The following is a 21874-nucleotide window of genomic DNA, read 5'->3' on the forward strand; positions in this document are numbered from 1 at the left end:
TTATCAATGTTGTGAGTCACCATGTAGTTGCTGGGAATTGAACTCAGGACCTTTGGAAGAGCAGTCACTGCTCTTAGCCTCTGAGCCATCTTTTAAGAATTTCTTTTGGGAAAGCTAGCCCTGACCCTCACTGGCTGCAGCACTCAGGAGAGTGGGCCCTATGTCTTGCCTGGGCAGCACAGTAGAGCTAACCTCGGTAGCAGGGGTGTGGGTGACCTAGCCCTAAGGGCATGAGCACGGAAGACCTGGCTACACCACATCTGCCACGAGATGCCCTCACCACCTACAGCAGGCAGGAAATCTGGCCCTGAGGTCATGAGAGCAGGAGAGCTGGCCCTACTTCTCACCAGCTGTAGAACGTGGGAGAGCAGGCCCTGAACCTCCCCTGGGGAGCACAGTAGAGTTGGCCCTGGTAGCAAAGGCAGGTGAGCCACCCTAAGGGCATGAGAGCTGGGGAATAGCCCTGTCTCTTGCCAGCTGCAGCACTGGGCAGTGCTAGAGAGCTCACCCTGGTGGTACGGGTACAGGAGCTCTGGCAGGCTGACCAGCTCAGCTACCACACAGGCTTGGATCCAGGGCTTTGAGTTGGGCCACCCCAACATAATTACTAGAGTGTAATTGGTGCTGCAGAACCAAAGCTGCAGGATCTCCACAACACAGGGTAACAACAGGATATCCAAGAGGAGTCCTGGATCTGCAACAAACATTTGCAAATACAGTATGTGGACAAAGGGGTATATATTCTGTGTGACACACTACCACTTCTACGACAAGATTTTATTTTATTCTGTCTTATTTTATCTCGGGGAGGGGAAGTTGCAAGGGTGGAGGGCAGACATAAAGAGATGGGGAATGAGTGGGAGGGGGTGCATAATGTGAAATTCACAAAGAATCAATAAAAAGTGTTTTTAAAGGCTTGGAAATAAAAAATAATAATTTATTGAGTATACACACACACACACAGAGTACAGGTACTAAAAAGCTTGATCCTCCGGAGCTGCAATTAAAAGTTATGATCTGTCCAACATAGGTACTAGGACCTCAACTCTAGTCTAGGTTTGAGTTTGAGGCAGCCTAGTCTACAAACTGAGTCCAGGACAGCCTGGTCTACAAACTGAGTCTAGGACAGCCTGGTCTACAAACTGAGTCCAGGACAGCCTAGTCTACAAACTGAGTCCAGGACAGCCTGGTCTACAAACTGAGTCCGGGACAGCCTGGTCTACAAACTGAGTCCAGGACAGCCTGGTCTACAAACTGAGTTCAGAACAGCCAAGGCTACACAGAGAAATCCTGTCTCAGAAAAAACAAACAAACAAAAGAAACCCATGCATCATGACTCAGTTGTACATTGAGACAAAGGGGGCAAAATTAGGAAGATGGGAGAATTGAAATAGAACAGATACCATTGTAACGTGACATTTTGTTAAGTTATTAGTTATAAAAAAACAAAAAACAAAATAAAACCTTTTAAGAATCTTAAGCTTACCATGGGGGGGAAGGGGAGTGAGAATCTTAAGCTTTACTGGTTTTCTTTGGTTGTTCTTTTTAGTTGTTTGGTTGGTTGGGTTGGGTTTTTTTTTTTTTTTTTTTTTTTTTTTGAGACATGGTTTCTCTTGTAGTCCTGGCTGTCCTGGACTCACTTTGCTGCTGGCCTCGAACTCACAGCAATCCACCTGCCTCTGCCTTCCCAAGTGCTGGGATTAAAGGCGTGTGTCATGACTGCCCGGCTAGCTTTACTGTTACTAACTAAACTATTACTGTTATTAATGATAGCACATCCTGAAATCTGTTTGTATACATCATATGATTCAGCAAATGAATGGGTAATTTTGTTCTTAAGAATAGAGCAACCGGGGCTGCCAAGGAAGGAAAAAAAAAAAGGCTAAGCAGGCATCAAAGAAGAGAGCAATGGCTGCCACCAAGGCCCCCACAGAGAAAGCACCTAGACAAAGGATTGTGAAGCCTGTGAGGATCTCTGCTCCCCAAGTTCATAGATCAGAGTTTAAAATAAAGGAGAAAAAAAGAAAATTAAATTTACAAAAAGAAAAAAACTAAAGAACAAGGCTTCTCATGAATGAAATGAAAATCAGAAAAATCCTTAGGTAAGAATGTTAAGTGGTGATACGAAATGAACATGGTGTGTGTGTGTGTGTGTGTGTGTGTGTGTGTGTGTGTGTGTGTGTGTGTGTTTTCCTAGCTCTGTACATCCGAAGAGCCAAAAAGCAATAGTACTCCTGGTAATACCTAGAACTAGTTCTAGAATCTAAATACCATTCCTCAATAAAAACAAGCAAACTTCACAGAGAGATGGCCTCTTCTAAGTCTAATGCAGGAAAAGGAAGAGGGACCTAGAACATGCATGTGTGTAGTGGGCAAGAAAGTGATAGAAGAACGACAGGCAGGCATCCAAAGGGGCAAGCCGACCTAGGATACGCTTTAAAGGGCACCGTGAGCTTAGAGAAGGAAACAGCCTGTGCGAGGTCACAACAGTGGTGGCTAGTAGCCAAATCATGCACACATGCCTCTGCTAAGATTCTAGGTCAGCCCTTGGCAGGAGAAGAGATGAAGACTACCAGAGGCCCCTAGAGCCCAAAGGTCTGGAAGCCCTGAAGACAATGATAGGAGATATCCAGCTGAGATGCATTCAAGTTCCAGACAGACCCCTGCATCTTATCAGGCCTTTGAACTTGTGGTGCCTTCTGACTGGAGTATACTCTCTACAGACAGTTATTAACTTGTGTTGGCCCCTGCTCAGAGGCCAATTTATCAGAGGATCCTCAGCTAATATATATAATTAAATTTAAAAAATTAAAGATTGCTCATTAGACTGTTCAAGCAATATTTCTATAAGATTAAAAATTTTCAAATAAATACATATAAAGAAACATGCAGGATACAGGAACAGGGTTTCACAGTGAAATAAAACTATCAACATAATAAAAAGTGTGATTATGTATCACTTTTTATTTCCTCCTTCCCACAAGGCATTGCTCTCCACTTCAACTGCATTTCATCAAATGAGTTCAGGAAGACACAGACTTGTTTCTCACTAGCAATCCTGGGACAGGGTTTAAGACAAAAAGGATCAAAATTAACTCATTGCAGTGAGTTCTGGAAAAGACTTCTAGATTTCAACTTACAGCCTGATCACTCTATTCAGATTCTTCCTGCCTTCTATGACCCTAAATATCTGATCCTAAATAACAAAACAGAAGGTTGCAACAAATCACATGAAAAATAGGTTTCCTGTCTGCTCTAGTCTTAGTGAGATCAGGAAAGTATCACAGCATGTACAAGCCATGAACGGAGGTTTCTGTCCGACTGTCAGAAGGAAGTGGTGTATCACAGTGACTCATGATATGAGGCATGGACTAAGACTGCCTCGCCCTGAGTATCTACTTCACCGCTTACACTCTATGGGGTTCACTGCACAGTACTCAATCTCTTCATCCATCAGTTTCCTCATCTAAGATATGCGAACAGTAGAATCTATGTTTTGGGGTTATTTTGAAAGAGTAGGTAAGTTTAATAGAACAAACAATACAGGTAAGTTCTTGGACTAACATCTGCACAGCGTAACTTCCCGTCAGTTACTTCTGTGCTTCCACTGCTGCTGTCTGACTACTGGCTGGCTAACCGGCTGCGTCCTGTCTGACTACTGGCTAACCGGCTGCGTCCTGTGCTTCTTATCACTACTAGTGCTTTACGACAGCTGCCTCCACTGCCAAGTTTAATCTATGGGTGATGCAACTTGGCATTTGAATCAGGAAAATGAGAGCAAAGAAAATGACAACACATCTCAACACAATCAGAGGAGGGAAAACTAAAACTCCTTTAGTATCCCTCAATAAGTTTTGTAAACCTGAAGGAAAGTTAGCCACAGACTAACAATTCATGACTCATTCCCAGAAGGAATCTGTGACCTGGACAAATTATTCTCAAAAGAAATGACATGTTCCCTTCATTGGTTAATAATTTCTGCAACTTTATTAAAGTTTACTGCGCACGAAAAATTAAGCTAGGCATCAGAAATAGAAAATGGAGTGATGTCTTTTAAATTTTTGTGGGGTTTCTATTGACCTTTTGTTTGTTTCTCTTTTCTTCCTTTCTTCTTTTATCAGTAACAGGAATCAACACCAGGGTCTTGTGCCATTAGGCAAATCCTCTAAGACTGAGATCCACTCTAAGCCCCCGAAGATGTCTGTATCAATAAAGCAGACTCGGGTTCTAGTGCCTGATAAGTTATATGATTAGTACACATGGTACGGAAGACATAAAGGAGAAACGTGTGAGGTGTATTGTGTAAAAGGAAAGAGCAGGAGGCTTCCACAGACGCAGTGGTTTTCAAGCTGAGCCCTAAAAATACTAGCTAATAAACAAGGGTAGAGGGGGGGAAATCATCCGTCCAGGAGTAAGAGTTAGCCAGTGCCCAGCAAATATACATCACACAAAACCAAAGGAACTCCTTCTGAAACTGCTGGGTAAACAGCCACTGAGATCCGTGCCTAGACAGAGAACCTCTGTAGCAACTTCTATGCACACAGTCTTCTCTTCTCAATTCAAAGCAAGCCTCCCTTGTGGAGACAGGACAGACAGCTGCAGTTAAGATCAGCTCAGAGGCAAATTTCTCACTTACAACACTGGGCGGCAGCAGTGGGCAGCGGCTTCCTCTGGCTTTCTTCTTGACTAGAATACTAGAAGCGGAAAGGAAAAGAAGAAAATACATAGTAAGAGTTCCGAGTACAGAAGAAGAGGCATCAGCTCCCTACTAAATATTCGGTGTGTGAATAGGCCGATTTCTTACTGAACAGTAACAGAACTTCACACTGCTCTCCTCCCTGCAGGATCCCAGCTCAGGAGAGACTTTCACTTAGGGTGCTGGCTCCAAACAGCACAGCAGGGAGACCATTCTGATTACCAGGCAGCTGCATACATGGAACCAGATAGTAACACTGAAGACTTCCATCAGGCTGTCTGCACTCTTCCCTGGCAAATGCTTATGAATACTGAAACCGCATATCTCAAAGTATACACACCTGGACTTCCAGGTATATCCAGTAGTTCCCTCCCCACTCTAGCTTCTCCAGGGTCACCCACCACCACACAACAACAACAACAACAACAACAATAACAAATGTACACGGTACTGAAGCTATAAGAAAACAATTTAAAAAAAAAAAAGAAAAGAATCTATCAAAGGGAACAGAATTAAGGGACAGTTTTGAGAGTGGGCAGAAGTCAAAAAGGTATAAACTAACGCATGTATATAGCTTAGAAGGATAGTTTGGTTCAACCTCAGTGGAAAACTATAAAGGTATAAATATAAGATCTGGGCCAGGCTGGCAGAGTGGCGCATGCTTAGAATAAGCTCAAGGTAATCCTCAGCCACATGAGCCAGAGGTCACCATGGGCTACATGACAGGGTATCTGAACTTCACATGCTAATTTTTTGACTCCTCAATAAGCTATGAGGTTCTGGGTGAGCCAGAGCTAAACCACCAATAAGCTACTCATTTAATAAATATTGACTTAATAAGCACCCACTATGTGCAAAGACTTGTTGGGAAATAGAACTGAACTCACAGTAAGGACTATACAGGGCTGGAGAGATGGCTCAGTGATTGAGAGCACTAGCCACTCTTACAGAGAACCCAGGTCTGTTTCCCAGAACCCATATTGCACCTCGCAACTGGCAGTAACTCCAGTTCTAGAGGAACCAACATCCTCTTCTTAGCTTTTTTAGCACCAAGCATGCAAATGGTACACAGACATAAAATTTGTAAAAAATAAAATAAAATAAAATAAAAAGACTATGCCAGCTGGTGCAGACCAACTGTAGGCAATGAGCTGGGGTTGTCTATTAAGATAATCCAGACAAAAGCCGCTGACTTGTATGTAAGAATGTCACTGGCAAAGGATATTTTGAGTAGTTGGATCCAAAACAGTTTTTGTATATAACATATCACAAAACAGTAAACCATAATACAAACATAAAGGCACTGCCATTAACACTTCCAGAGTTATCAAAAGTCAGCCTCAGTGTACACAGTAGGACTGCAATTATAAAGCTGACAAGCACGGAACTGTTCAGCAGCCCAGGGTTGAGCATTCACACCAAAATGACAGATGGCTAAGCTATTAATAATAACCATTACAAATGCAGGGGGGGTGTTTTTTCTTTTCATTTCATGCATATAAAGGTTAATTTATTTGTTTATTCACTTTACATCCCAATCATAGCCCCTTCCCTCCTCTCCTCCTGGTCTTCCCTCCCCTCCTCTTCCTCCATTCCCCCTCCCCTGTTCCTCAGAGAAGGAGACACCCCCCGTCAACCCACCCAGCTCATCAAGTCCCATCAGGACTGAGCTTGTCTCTTCCCCTGTGGCCTGGTGAGGCAGCCCTGCCAGAAGGAAGTGACCAAATAGCAGGTAACAGAGTCCGTGTCAGAGACAGCCTCCGCTCATGAAGCCTGAGCTGCCCATCTGTTACATCTGTGCATGGGGTCTAGGTCCAGTCCATGCATGGTCCCTGTTGGTGTTTCAGTCTCCACAAGCCACTCTGGGCCCTGGTTAATTGGCTCTGCTGGTCTTCTTGTGGAGTTCCTGTCACCACCAGGTCCTTCTATCTCCCCCACCCACCCATTTTTCTACATGTTTGGTTGGCTGTGAGTCTCAGCATCTGTTTTGATCTGTTGCTGGGTAGAGCCTCTCAGAGAACAACTATGCTAGGCTCCTGTCTGCAATCAGAGCAGAGTATCATCAATAGTGCCAAGAGTTGGCTCTCTCTGATAGGGTGGGGCCCAAGTTGGGGCAGGCATTGGTTAAGACATTCCTCAATCTCTACTATCTTTAACGTTACACATCCTGCGGGCAGGGTAAATTTTGGGTCGAAGTTTATTGGGGCTCTCCTCACTCCACTAGGAGTCTGTCCTGGTTAGAGAGTGTCCTCTTCTGTCTCCATGACCCTCCTACTAGAAGTATTAGCTAAAGTCACCCCATATCCTTCCAGAAGCCTATCCTGTCTTAGGTCTCCAGCTTGTCACAGAGATGCCTCTTTCCGTGGTTTCTCTTCTCTCTGCAGGCCCCGTGTCGTTCACCTCAGCGCCGCTGCTCCCCTTCCCCCTCCCCGTTCTTCCCAAGTCTGATCGCCACCCTCATATCTCTCTGTGTTCCCTCTTTTCAACCACTCCCACTGTCTATTCTATTTCCCCTTCTGAGTGAGATTTAAGCATCCTCCCTTGGGTCCTTCATGTTAATTATCTTCTTTGAGTCTGTGAATTTTAGTATGTTTATCCCGTACTATATAGCTACAATCCACTTATGAGTGAGTACATACCATGTGTCTTTGTGGCTCTGGGTTACCTCATTCAGAATGATCTTTTATAGTTCTATCCATTTGCCTACAAATTTCAAGATGCCCTTGTTTTTAATAACTGAGTATTATTTTAATAACTGAGCCCATTGTGTAAATGTACCAGTTTCTTTATCCATTCCTTGGTTGAGGGGCATCTAGGTTGTTTCCAGATTCTGGCTATTACAAATAAAACTGCTATGTTGAGCAAGTGTCCTTATTGTATGGTAGAGCATCTTTTGGCTTTATGGCCAGGAGTGGTATAGCTGGAGATGTTCCAAATTTTCTGAGAAAGCATCAAATTGATTTCCAAAGCAGTTATATATTTTGCAATCTTACCAGCAATGGAGGAATGTTCCCTTTTCTCCACATCCTCACCTGCATGCGCTATCACTTGAGTTTTTTATCTTAGCCATTCTACCACATATAAGATGGAATCTCAGAGTCATTTTGACTTGAATTTCCCTGATAACCAAGGACACAAAGCATTTAAGTGCTTCTTGGCCATTCAACATTCCTCTGTTAAGATCTATAATGAGATCTGGTGTCCTCTTCTGGTGTGCAGGTGTACATGCAGACAGAACATTGTATACATAATAAATAAATCTTAAAAAAAAAAAAAAAAAAGAATTCTGTTTAGCTCTTTAGCTCTGTTCCCTTTTTTTTTTTTTTTTTTTTTTTTTTGGTTTTTCAAGACAGGGTTTCTCTGTGTAGCTTTGGCTGTCCTGGACTCGATTTTGTAGACCAAACTCGCAGCGATCCATCTGCCTCTGCCTCCCTGAGTGCTGGGATTAAAGGCGTGTGCCACCACCGCCCATCCTTGTTCCTGATTTTTTAATTGGGATGTTTGATTTGTTGATGCATAATTTCTTGAGTTCTTTATATATTTTGGATATTAGCCGTTTGCCAGATGTAAAATTTAAATCTTTTCTCAATCGTAGACTGATATTTCGTCCTATTGGCAGTGTCCTTTGCCTTACAGAAGCGTTTGTTTCAAGAGGTCCTATTTACTAATTGTTGATCTTAGAGCCTGAGCTGTTGGTGTTCTGTTCAGGAAGCTGTATGCCAATGAGTTCAAGGCTCTTCCCCACCTTCTCTTCGTTAGATTTAGTGTGTCTGGTTTTATGTTGTGGTCTTTGATCCACTTGGACTTGAGTTTTGTGCAGGGTTAAATATGGATCTATTTGCATTCTTCCACATGTAGACATCCAGTTAGACCAGCACCATTTGTTGAAGATGCTTTCTTTTTTCCATCGTATGGTTTTGGCTCCTTTGTCAAAAACTCAAGTGCCATAGGTGTGTCTGTGTGTATTTCTGGGTCTTCAATTTGATTCCATTGATCAACCAGTCTATTTCTATGCCAGTACCATGCAGTTTTTACTACTGCAGCTCTGCAATATAAAGAAGTCAGGGACTGTATAGGATTGTTTTAGCTATTCTGGGTTTTTTTTTTTTTTTTTTTCTCCATATAAAGATTAGAATTGTTCTTTCAAGGTCTGTAAAGAATTGTCTTGGTATTTCAATGGGGATTGCATTGAACATGTAGATTGCTTTTGATAAGATGGCCATTTTTACTCTGTTAATCCTACTGATCCATGAGCATGGGACATCTTTCTATCTTAACTCCTTTCTTCAGAGACTTTAAATTCATGTTATATAAGTCTTCCACTTGCTTGGTTAGAGTTACACCAAGATACTTAATATTTGTTTGTTTTGGTTTCTTTAGTTTGTTGGTTGTTTTTTTTTTTTTTTTTTTCAAGACAGGGTTTCTCTGTGTGGCCCTGGCTGTCCTGGACTTGCTTTGTAGAACAGGCTGGCATTGGACTCACAGAGATCCACCTACCTCCCTGAGTGCTGGGATTACAGGTGTGTGCCACCATGCCCAGCAAGATACTTTATATTATTTGTGACTATTGTGAAGGGGGTAGTTTCCCTAATTTCTTTCTCAGCCTTTTTGTCATTCATATATAGGAGGGCTACTGGTTTTTTAAAATTAATTTTGTATTCAGCCACTTAGCTGAAGGTGTTTATCAGCTGTAGGAGTTCTCTGGCGGAATTTCTGGGGTCATTTACGTAAACTAGCATATCATCCAAGGATAGCAATACTGTGACTTCTTCCTTTCCTACTTGTACTCCCTCGATCTCCTTTACTTGTCTTATTGCTCTAGCTAGGACATCAAGTACTATATTGAAGAGATAAGGAGAGAGCAGGCAGCCTTGTCTTCTCCCTGATTTCAGTGGATGACTGATGTTGGCTATAGGCTTGTTGTATATTGCCTTTCCTGTGTCTTGTATCCTTGATTTCCAAAACTTTTAACATGAAGAGGTATTGGATTTTTGTCGAGTGCTTTTTCGGCATCTGAGATGATCAAAGGTTTTTGTTTTGTTTTGTTTCTTTCATTTTCTTTATATGTTGTATTGCATTGATGGATTTTTGTATACTGAACCACTCCTGCATGCCTGGGATGAATCCTACTTGATCATGATGGTCATGATGGAGGATGTGTTTGATGTGTTCTTGGATTTGGTTTGTGAGTATTTTGTTGAGTATTTTTGTATCAACGGTCATAAGGGAAATTGGCCTAAAATTTTCTGAAAGCAATATGGTGTTTTACCTGTATGTACATCTGTGTGTCACATGCATGTCTGGTGCCTACAGAGGCCACTAAAGGGCATCACACCTCCTAGAACAGAGTTGGAAGTAGCTATAACCTCTATAACCTTGTGGGTGCTAGGAATTGAACCCAGGACCTCTGGAAGAGCAATCAGTATTCATGACTGCTGAGCCATTCATTCCTCCAGCATCTCTTTAATAGTTCTATAGGCAGGACACAGGTTTAACAGTAAGAAATCCTGAGGGCCAAATATTAAAGTAGAAGAATTCACATGTAAGAGATTAGAAAAGATATTTTTCAAGAAGCTACATTTAATCAATCTTGTTAGGCCCAACACAAAAACTTAAAGTCCAGGTAACTACAGCAAAATTAATAAAATTAAGATTGCTTTTTAAAAGGATAGGTGGGGGCTGGACAGATGGCTCAGCAGTTAAAAGTATTTGTTGCTCTTGCAGAGGATCAGGGTTGATTTCCAGCACCTACATGGTGGCTCACACCCATCCACAACTCCAGTTCTAAAATAACTGATACCTTCTTTTGACTTCCATGGCACCAGGTTTGCACACACACACATTCATACCAGGTACACAGACAGACAGAGAGACAGACAGACAGACAGACAGACAGAATAAAGAAAATAGACCAAAAAAAAATTTTAAAAACTGGGTGATGGTGGCACAAGCATTTAATCTCAGCACTAGGGAGGCAGACGCAGGTGGAACTCTGTGGGTTCCAGAACAGCCAGAGTTATACAGAGAACCTCTTTCTTGAAAAAACAAAAAACAAACAAAAAAATTAAGAGGACAGGGATGTGGTTCAGGGGTTTAAAAGCCTGTCTAGTAAGGGAAGGGCCAAACTGAATCCTTAGCACTACGAACAAATAAATAATAAACAAACAAACAAACAAACAAATAAATAAAGCAAGCCAGCCAGCCAGCCACTACCTGGCTAGTTAAAGAAAAATAAAAGAAAAAAACTAAACTAAACTATGTGTAGCCTGGCACACCACACCTTGGGAAGTGAAAGCAGGAAGATTCAAGGGCAGCTCTGGCTAACCGTGGCGTCTCAGGCCAGCCTGGGTTACATGAGACACTGACTCAGAGAAAGAGACAAGCACTACAAAAAATGGTAATAATAGCATAAGAAAAGCAAACTCCAAACCAAAGTCCAAATCAAACCCATCCCTTTATATATGCATGTAACATTTAGAGTGGATGCTGTTATGTAAATGTACATACATCTTGACCAAGTGAACTTTAAATATGAGGACAATTCTACATACGAAAAATTTTACTTCATGTAATTTGCCACATTAATCAGATTAAAAGGAAAAGCCATCATAATCTAATAGATGTAGAAGAATGTTAAATAAAAATTCTGTATGGTTTCATAACAAAAATACTGGCAAAATCAGAAAGAGAACAGAATTTCCTCAGTCTTATGTGGGTAGATACAAAATCAGTGGCAAAACAGCATGCTTTAAAATTGTGTGTGTGAAAAAAATAAAATAAAATAAAGTAAAATTGTGTGTGTGTGAATGTGTGACTGTGTGTGTGTGACTGTGTGTGTGAGTGTGTGTGTGGGTGTGTGACTGTGACTGTATATGTGTGTGAATGTGTGTGTGGTTGTGTGGCTGTGACTGTGTGTGTGTGTATGTGTGTGTGTATGGTTGTGTGACTGTGACTGTATGTGTGTGTGAGTGTGAGTGTGTGTGTGTGTGTGTGTGTGTGTGTTTAAACATGAAAGAGGATCAAGAGAGGAAATGAAGCCCCTGGGAAGGTGAGGGAGGAGGGCTGCCACTAACTCCAGGCCAGCCCTAGGTACAAGAAACCCTGTCTCAAAAGAATTTAAAAACAGATTATTCAGGCCGGGCATGGTGGTGCATGCCTTTACTCCCAGCACTTGGAGGCAGAGGCGGGTGGATTTCTGTGAGTTGGAGGCCTGCCTGGTTTACAAAGTGAGTTCCAGGACAGCCAGGGCGATTACAGAGAGGGGAACTATCTCAAAAAACAAAAACAAAAACAAAAAGCAGATTACTCTGAATAATAACTTAAACACTGAATGCAAAATGTATATTACAGCAAGATGGCTCAGTAGGTAAAAGCATCTGAGAGCAGCCTGTCTGAGATTAACAAACGCACATTGCCCCCTGATGCATGTGGTGCAAGCAGAAAACTGAGTCCTGAAAGTTCTCCTCTGACCTCCACATATATTCCATTGATACAAAATGTAATAAAATTTGAAGACTTGTGAAGACAGCCAAGTGTGGTAGCACACATATTTTAATCCCAGCAGTTGGGAGGCAAAGGAAGGTGTATTTCTGTGAATTGGAGGCCAGTCTGGTGTCTACATAGTGAGCTCCAAGCCAGGCAGAGCGACAAACTGAGACCATGACTCAAAATAAGGAGAGTAGAGACTTATTGTGGTGGCATCCATAGCCTCCTGTATTTGAATGCCTGGTTCACAGTTGTTGGAATTGTTTGAGAAGATTAGGAGGTATGGGCTTGTTGGAGGAGGGGTGTCACTCAAGGGTAGGCGCTTTTTTTTTTTTTTTTAATGTATATGTGCTCTATCTCTGTGTAACGCCTGCCAGAAGAGGGCATCAGATTCCAATACAGATGGTTGTGAGCTACCATGCTGGAAACTGAATAATTCAGGGACCTCTTAGAGAACCAACAGTGATCTTATCTGCTGAGCCATCTCTCCAGCCCCAGGGGTGGGCTTTGACATTTTAAAAGCCTAAACTAAGCCCAGTCAGTGTGTCTCTGGGCACACGTGCTCACCCTCTGTCTGTCTCTCTCTGTTTCTCTCTTTCTCTCTGTCCCTGTCTCTCTGTCTCTGTCTCTGTATCTCTCTGTCTGTCTGTCTCTGTCTCTCTGTCTCTCTCTGTCTGTCTCTGTCTCTCTCTCTTTGTCTCTGTCTCTCTCTTTGTCTCTGTCTGTCTCTCTCTCTCTGTCTCTCTGTGTCTCTCTGTCTCGGTCTCTCTGTCTCTCTCTCAGTCTGTCTCTCTCAGTGTGTGTGTGTGTGTGTGTGTGTGTGTGTGTGTGTGTGTGTGTGTGTCTGTCTGTCTCTCTCTCTCTCTCTCTCTCCAACCTGCAGATCGATTGTGAGCTACTGCCCCATGGCCATGATGTCAGCTGCCACCACATTCCCCACCATGATAAGCATAGACTAACCCTCTAAAACTGTAGGTAAATTAAATCCTTGGTCATGGTGTCTCTTCACGGCAATAGAGCAGTAACTAAGAAACTTATCAAGAGTCAGGTACAGTGATTAAGACACTTATGAAGAGCCCAAGCCTGTAATCCTAGCACTTGGGATGCTAATTCAAGGAGATGTCATTAGATTCAAAGCCATCCACAGCTACAGAATGAGCACCTGCCTCAAACTAACAAAGGCTTACGAAGCATTCCCCTTAATGTCAGGAAAGAGACAAGCCTCTATTCATTGGACAAAATAATACATACAACAAGCACCAAAATCCAGATGCTTCAGACGCTGCTATAAACTGCTGTAACATTTATATATAGCTTACACAGTCCTGTGTATATTCAAAATCTATATTACCTGGGCATGGTGGTGCAGGCCTGTAATCTTAGACACAGAAGGAGCTCCATACTAGTCTTACTTACATACAAAGTTCATGGCAAAGCTGGGCTACAATAGACCCTGTCTCTCATACACACAAAAAAGGAAACAAAATAAATTTCTAAATTACTTAAAATAGGTAATTTTCTAAATGCATTATCTAAATGCTGTATATGTTCAGTTCAGATACAACTATTTTCAAATGGTTTTCAATCCAAAGATTGCTATATTTGGGGATGCAAAGCCCAACTATACAGAGGGGTAACTATAATGGTATTGTTCAACGGAGGAGGAAGCATTCTGTGCTACAGGGAAGCTCCTTAAGCAGGAAGGTAAACAACTCAAAATAGCTTCAGGAAGTCCCTGAAACTGACCAGATTCACTAAGTCTCTCCCTGCCAGAGTAAGCAATAAAAGCTGAGAGTCCCTCCCAGAGAGAAGGAAGCTGAGCTGCAAAGAACCCATGAGAAGAAAAGCTGCAAAGACTCTGAGATCAGCCCTGGTGCCTGGAAGAAGCAGAAACTAGCTGAGCTGCCTAGACGAGGCTCAGGCCAACAGAAGCTCCTGGCAAGTACCCTTCAGCCTGTAGAGCAGCCTGCAGGCTGTGCAGTGTGCTCCAGCTGCCCAGCTCTCTGAGCTGTCACCCATGCTGTGGTGGGCCTTGGTGATGCAGCTGCCTTTGAGTCACTTCTGCTCCTGTAAGTATCCCCTCACCCATAATCCTGTAAGTAACCCCAATAAAACTCATTGGTATACCAAAGTGGACTTCGGTGGTATCCATACTGTGGTCTGTTGTGGGTTCCCTATCTAGGGTAAGTAGATGTGTGAGTTGTGTTGTGAAACCAAAACAGGAGCCACACTGTCTTGCATTGTCATCAAGTCTCTGTACTTACAAGAACACACTTGTTTCCTATGCCTAATGTAGCCTGCAAGCCATGTTTTCAACCTATGCTGAAGTTGAAACCTTATGTGATACACCCTCCCATTTGCCTTGCTAACTTCCTGAGCACCTGCGATGCCTCCTCTTGCACAAGATGTGCTCTTGTGCTGGTCTACCTCACAGGCAGCCTTGAGCGGAGTCTCTCACTCTTCCGTCAGGTGCTAACAGCCAATCATCTCAACAGCTGTTTTCTATTAACCCTAACCCTTCCCATAAAAGGGACCCCAAAAGCCAGTGAGGGGCTGCTCTTAGAAACCCTGATTTAGGGGGAGGCAGTCATCAGACAGCTGTGGAAATGTTTTTTCCCTCAGGTCTAACAGTGTCTCCCCAAAAATTATTTTATCTCACACAACTGAATATCATAGGAAATGAAAGTTTTGAAAAACAGATTCTAATGGATCCCAGGTTGACCCTGAACTCCTTATATAAATAAGAGCAACCTTGAAATACAGGTCTTAGCTTGACCTTCCAGGCGCTAGGATTCCAGCACTGTGCCACCATGGCCAGCTAAAGCATGGGGCATTCTTAAGGGTTATTTAAAACAAAGAAACGCCTAAGGAAATACAGCAATAAGAAGGGAAGCTGGCTGGGACCCTAGCATAATAAACAAAAACTGGTGTCTTAGTTCTTTGTTGTTGTTGTTTTGTCACCTTAACACGAGCTAGAATCAAATAGGAAGGAGCCGCTCAACTGAGAACCATCACTTCCTTCAGAATGCCCACAAGCAAGTCCATAGGTGTTTCTTGATTGCTGACTGCTAGAGGAGAGCCTAACCCACTGGGGGCAGCGCCACCCCTAGACAGGTGGTCCCAGGCGGTGTAAGAGAGCGGCTGAAGAGGCCAGGAAGACAGGCCAGGAAGCAACACTCCTCCACGGCCTCTGCCCCGATTCCCGTGATAACGACTACAATCATAAACTGAGATAAACCCTTTCCTCCCCAAGTTGTTTCTGCCATGGTGCTTTTGTACAGCAGCAAAAATCTAACTTGCACAAGGTAAGAACTGAGGGACTGGACAGAGGCCACAGCAAGAGAGAGAGTTTGCTGCTCTTCAAGAGGACTAGAGTTTGGCTCCCAGAATCTTCATCTCTTCAACTTGAACTCTAGCTATGGGGGACCCAACAGCCTATTCTGCCCTTCTCAGGCCCATTTATGTGTGAGCTCACACACATACGTACATAAAAATAAAAATTTTTTAAGTATAATAAGATTTTTTTAAAAAAAGGTTTTAGAAAGGGTGTTTGAAGCTGGGTGTGGTGGCACACATTTTTAATCCCAGCACACAGGAGGCAGAAGCAGGAGGATCGCTGTGAGTGCGAGGCCAGCCTGGTCCACAGAGTGGAACTTTGTTTTGGAAAAAAAAAAAAAAAAAAAGAATCAGTATTTTAAGGTTGTTCATATATGTGTGTGAATAATTAGTATATATACATATATAATGAATATATATATTCCAGGTCAGCCTCAGATACACTAGACACTGTTTTTTTTTAAAAAAAAATAGTACTCAAATGCTATCTTGTGGTGTGGTGGCGCACACCTTTAATCCCAGCACACAGGAGGCAGAAGCAGGAGGATCGCTGTGAGTTCTAGGCCAGCCTGGTCTACAAAGTGAGTCCAAGACAGCCAAGTCTACACAGAGAAACCTTGTCTCCCCTTTCTGAGGGGGAGGGCTATCTTGTAACAATTTGTGTTTCTTTTTGCTGTTTGAATAGCATCAACTTTGAGTGCTTATAGTGTGGTAGATGTCATAATGATTACGCAAACATGTAATCCCGTTCCTCAAGGGCACTAAAATCTTGGTTCTCTGGTGTTAGTGCACAAGAACATTTATAATGTCAGTACTGGGAAGGCTGAGGCAGGAGGATCATGAGCTCAAGGAAAGCCAGAGCTCTATGAGGAGATCCTGTTTAAAAAGTAAATTCCCAAGCTCATTATGAAACATCTTGGAAGCAACTTGTGTTTCTAGTAGCTAAACATATCCAAATAAATATCCAAATAAGTACCCTCTTTTCTTTACATGCCAACAACAGAAGCACTCTCCCCGTTCCTGACGCCCCAGGGGGACCTGACTGTCTTCTCTTGTACACACCAGACTTGTAGCTGGAGCTGAGTCATGACAGCAGGACCAAGCAAAGCACCAGTCTAAACAGCCTTAAAAAGTGCACACAATTAACGATAATATCCAAAAATCTGAGCAGAAACAGTAGAAACGCTCATCTGTGCAAAAAAAGAGGAGCTGCTGTCAGATCCTTCCCAGGGGTCCATAGCCAGGCTAACAGCACCATCGGAGCAAGTGGGAGATGTGCCTCCCCACTGAAATGTCAGAACATCTCCCAGGCCTTGTTCATTTTAGATGGGCAGTGCCAGTAGTCTGAGCCCTCAGGAAGCCGTGGCAGGAGGATATCAAGATCAAGACCAGTCAAAGCCGCAGAGGAAGACTTTGTCTCAAAACGGTAATTAAGAAGAGGAGGAGGAGGAGGAAGAATCAGCAACTGCATTATTACAGGCTGGGGGTGTCACTCATTGGTAAAGCACATATCTAAGACATGTAAAGCCACAATTTTAATGCCTCAGATAACAAGCTCTTGGCCCCTCTCTGTACAGTCCGTAATGGATCAGAGATTTTCCCCATCTCTCAATATTGCAAATAAAGTAGTTCCTACCTCATTATCATCTGCAAAGGCATTGATTTGCTCCAATTTGTAGGTCCAATATCTGGCTTCCTCCTCTGGGATGTCTACCATAAAAATGAACAAATGATATTAGCTAGTAATAGATTAGTCATCAGCAAATAATACTTTATTGAGGCAAATGAAAATAGTTAGAGAAGTGGTAGTGGCAGATGAATTTTAACTGTGACTCAATTGTTGCCATAGATACTAGTGACTATTTTGGAAAGACAATATACTAACTGCTATCCCGGATTCTGTTTTTGAAGATGATGAAACTACAGCTCTGAGAGGATATATATCCTAGTTATGGCTGAGTTCCTTCACAGATAAGCCAGGATTCCCAAATTACAGCTTATGTAACCACACTACCTTCCACTCAGCAAGACCAGAACTTCCCAAAGGATTAGATTAGAAAGAAAGATACTCTGGGATATAAAGATGCTTAGAATGTATATTTGCCTTCAAAAAATTAAAAATACAGCCAAGTGTAGTAGTGCATACTTGTAATTCCAATATCTGGATTTACAAATTCAAGGCCTGCCTGACTACATATGCCGCTGCAAGCCAACAAGCAAAAAGATCTACACACACACACACACACACACACACACATACACACACACACACACACACACACAAAATTACTTTGTACAGATACAGTCAAAAGAAGTAAAAGTAGAACTGCAAAGGAATATCTATCTGTACCTCCATGCTCAGAACAGCATTTATCCACACCAGCCAGGAGTTAGGAAGTAACCCACTCCATAAACAGACAAGAAAGTGAATAAAATGACTTATGCATACATAGTGGGACATTTTTCACCCTTTAAAAGGGAAATTTTCCAAGCTAGTTCTTTGGTCAGTGACAAACAAGGGACAGGGAAGGGCTGGAAGGCTAAGACAGGAGCACAGCGAGCATGGCAGCAGCTGGGACTACACAGGAAGTTCTGGGTTAGCCTAACTACTAAGGGGGCGCTGTCTCAACACACACAACAAATCCCCAAAACTGCTAGTATTGTGTTTTAGAAATATGAGACCAAGATTATAATTGATTTCTGTAAAATCCACACTTAAATGGGAAGGTAACAAGTGTGAGGCCCATTTGTGCTACAGAGTTAAGTTCTGGGCCAGCCTGAACTATACATTAGCCAGACCTGTCCCCCAAAAGATTAAAATGAAAAATAGAAGAGTTGGATCCAGGTAGTGGTGGCGCATGCCTTTGATCCTAGCATCAGGAGGCAGAGGCAGGTGTCTCTTCAAGCTTGAAGCCAGCCTGGTCTACAGAGTAAGTTCTAGGACAGCCTGGGCTACAAAGAGAACCCCTGTGTCCAAAAAACAAACAAACAAATAAATAATAAAAGAGTTGGATAAAGGCATATATATATATATATGTTTATTGGCTGGAAAAGCAACACTAGAAATACACACAAGGAAATGCTAATACAGTTGGCTGAACGAGGAGACTTTTGTGTACCCTATAAAGCTATAAGGCTATAAGGCTTAGGAAGGGGACAATTTTCACTGGACAACTTTTTAAAGCATTACACAGTTATGTGCCACGTAACACATCAGTCAAGAACAACTTCATATCTAGGCATGGTGGCATACACTTGTAACTCCAGTACCTTGAGGACGGAGGTGGGAAGGCAATAGTTCTCAGCCAGCCTGAGATCCTATCACAAACACAAGAAGAAAGAAAAGCAGGCTGTGTGTATGGTGTTAGGCTCATAAGATTGCTATGGAGTTACAAAACGCATTTCACCTCATGTAATGCAATAAGGAAAGTGCTATAAGTAAACCTGCTGTGCTGCATAAAGGCACACAAATACAATTAAGTACAATGCTTGATGTAAAACAGATTGATGGTACAAATAACAATTTATATATATATGCACTTATAAAACTATATTTTTATCAATATATGAGTATACTCTTTAAATCCATCCCATTATCCCAGCCCCCAACACCAGCACATTCCCTGGGAACCTGCAGGCCACTCCTGCCGGGCAAGCAGGTAGGCTAACTGATAATCCTCGCCTCGCTCTCCTTTCATCCAAGTCAGCTCCCAATCTCACCCAGCTCTACAGCAGGCCTCCCCACTCCACCCACTTCTTTAGTGTATCACGTAGAGCTTCTCCTCCAACCTTCCTCTCCCCAACCCATGCAAACTCTTGTTCCACCAACAGCAGCAAGTGCTGCCTGGGAACCTGCCAGAGAAGCAAGGAGGCCAGCACAGCAGGTGGGCAAGCTTCAGGCCTCCATGCTCCCTCCTCTCCTCCATGTCCGACCCCAGGGCTCATCTCCAGCTTTATACCTGTTGTGGCCTCTCCTCATCCGTCCCTTTCCCAGGGGACCAAGCAGATCCTGGTGGAGCACCCTGCTTTCCTCCCGCCTGTGAACTCCTCAGCCACAGCCCGCAAGTCCACCCCATTCCCAAGCGTCAGCTCCCAATACCTAGAAACCCATTTTACCCAGAACCTCCAGTGGCTCTACCCATCCCAGAAGTTCCCTGCCAGGCAACACGCCTTCTTAAGAACCAGAGAGGGCAACAGAACTCAAGCAACAAAACAACAAAGAGGGCAACAGAACTCAAGCAACAAAACCCAACAAAGACAAGACCAGATATCAACACCTAGAATTACAATCAGCCCAAACCCAAGCATCTAGACACTATCATAAAAACACAACCAATAACAGCTAGGACACTGTGTCTCCACTAGAGACCAGCAGCCCTACCACAGCAGGGGCTGAGAGCTGCAACAGAGCTGAAGCACAAAACAAAACCTTAAAATGGCCTTTATCAACATGATAGTAGTCCTTAAAAAAAAAAAAAAAAAAAATGAATAAATTCCTTAAAGAAATCAATGAAAACACTAACAGTGGAAGGAAATGAACAAAATTGCTCAAGATCTGAACGTAGAAACAGAATCAATAAAGAAAACGCAAACTGAGGGAAATCTGGAAACGAAAATTTTACAAACTTGAACAGGAGCCTCACAGGCAAGTCTCACCAACAGAATACAAGAGATGGAAAAGAGCCTCTCAGTCATTAAAGACAGGCCAGACGAGATGGATACATCAATCAAATGTTAAATCTAAAAATAGTGGCATAAAGCATGCAGGAAATCTGGAATCTATGAAAAGACCACATCTAAGAATAGGAATAGAAGAAGGAGAAGAAATCCAGGTAAAGGCACAGAAAATATTTTCCACAAGATTTCCCTAACCTAAAGAAGGAGGTGCCAGCTATGACGACTCAGCCGTTAATCCGAGCACGCAGGGGGCAGAAGAGAGAGGATCTCTGTGAGGCCAGCACGAGCCTGGTCCGCAGAGTGAGTTCCAGGACACCCAGAACTACACAGTGAGACCCTGTCTCAAAAAGCAAAAACATTTAAAAACAACAAGAAGCATTCCTAAACCCCAAATAGACTGGACCAAAAATAAGACTTGGCACACAATAATCAAAACCCTAAACATACAGAACAAAGAAAGAACACTTAAAACAACAAGGGGGAATGCCAGTGACATGTAAGAGCAGACCTCTTAGAATAACAACTAACTTTCTAACAGAACCTCTAAAGGCCAGAAGGGCCTGGACAGATGTGCTACAGACTCCTGGAGACCACAGACGCCATCCCAGACTACTATACCCAGCAAAACTCTCAATCACAATAGGCGGAGAACGTAAAGCACTCCATGATAAAACCGATTGAAGCAGTATGGATCTACAAATCATCCCTACAAGTGCAAGAAGTAAAACTCCAACCCAAAGAGGTCAACCATACCCTAGAAAAGACAAGGAATAAATAATTCCAGACCAGCAAATCAAAAGAGAGGAAACACACATATCACCACCACCACCACCACCACAACAACAACAACAACAAAATAACAGGAATCAACACATACTGTCCGTTAATATCTCTCAACGTCAATGGTCTCAATTCCCCAATAAAAAGACACAGACTAACAGAATGGATGTGAGAACAGATCCATCCTTCTGCATCCAAGACACATAATTCAACATCAAGGCTAGACATCACCTCATGGTAAAAGGGTGGAAAAAAGATAGCCCAAGCAAATGACCCTAGGAAACAAGCTGGTGTGGCTATTTTAATGTTTGACAAAATAGACTTCAAACCAAAACTCATCAGTAGACACATGAGAAGGCACTACATACACGAACAAATTTTCCTCTAGAGAATACTGCAATTTTAACATCTATGCGCCAAATACAAGGGCACCCAAGTTCATAAAAGAAACACTAATACAGCCTAAATCATATATAACTATACTGCAACTAAAACTAACTAAACTGAGCACATCTCTTATATGTAAGAGGTATTAATATATTAAGTACGTTAATATATAATATATTGATACATATATTACATTTTATGTAAGAGGTATGCTCAGTTTAGTTGTAGTGTAGAACTCTTATTAAGCTCTTATTAAGATAAGAGCTCTTAGCTGGGTGTAGTGGCACACACCCGAGGAGTTTAAGACCAGCCCAGTCTACAAAGTGAGTCCAGGACAGCCAAGGCTACATATAAAGAGAAATCCTATCTCAAACAACAACAACAACAGAGGTAAGAGCTCTTATAATAAAAGAGCTAACTGTAAATATGCCATGCTACACCAGAAGTAGCTTCATGTATTTCAGGACACTTGCTCTCACTAGCTCTCCTCCCCAGCCCTCCTTGTGTGTCTAA

The 21874-nt window shown here is 42.6% G+C and overlaps 1 protein-coding gene across 1 annotated transcript in view; it reads right to left on the minus strand.

Annotated features, from left to right (window-relative positions):
* The window catches only part of Unc13b (unc-13 homolog B), a 207861-nt gene that overhangs the window by 142866 nt on the left and 43121 nt on the right, over positions 1 to 21874 (minus strand). Inside the window, exons 6-7 of the mRNA XM_051157295.1 lie at positions 17154 to 17227; positions 4637 to 4694 (exon numbers count right to left, since the gene is read on the minus strand). Coding sequence (XP_051013252.1) covers positions 4637 to 4694; positions 17154 to 17227 — 132 coding nt within the window. The remainder of the gene's footprint in view (positions 1 to 4636; positions 4695 to 17153; positions 17228 to 21874) is intronic.

This window comes from Acomys russatus, chromosome 2, assembly GCF_903995435.1.
Source record: "Acomys russatus chromosome 2, mAcoRus1.1, whole genome shotgun sequence".
Classification (NCBI taxonomy): domain Eukaryota; kingdom Metazoa; phylum Chordata; class Mammalia; order Rodentia; family Muridae; genus Acomys; species Acomys russatus.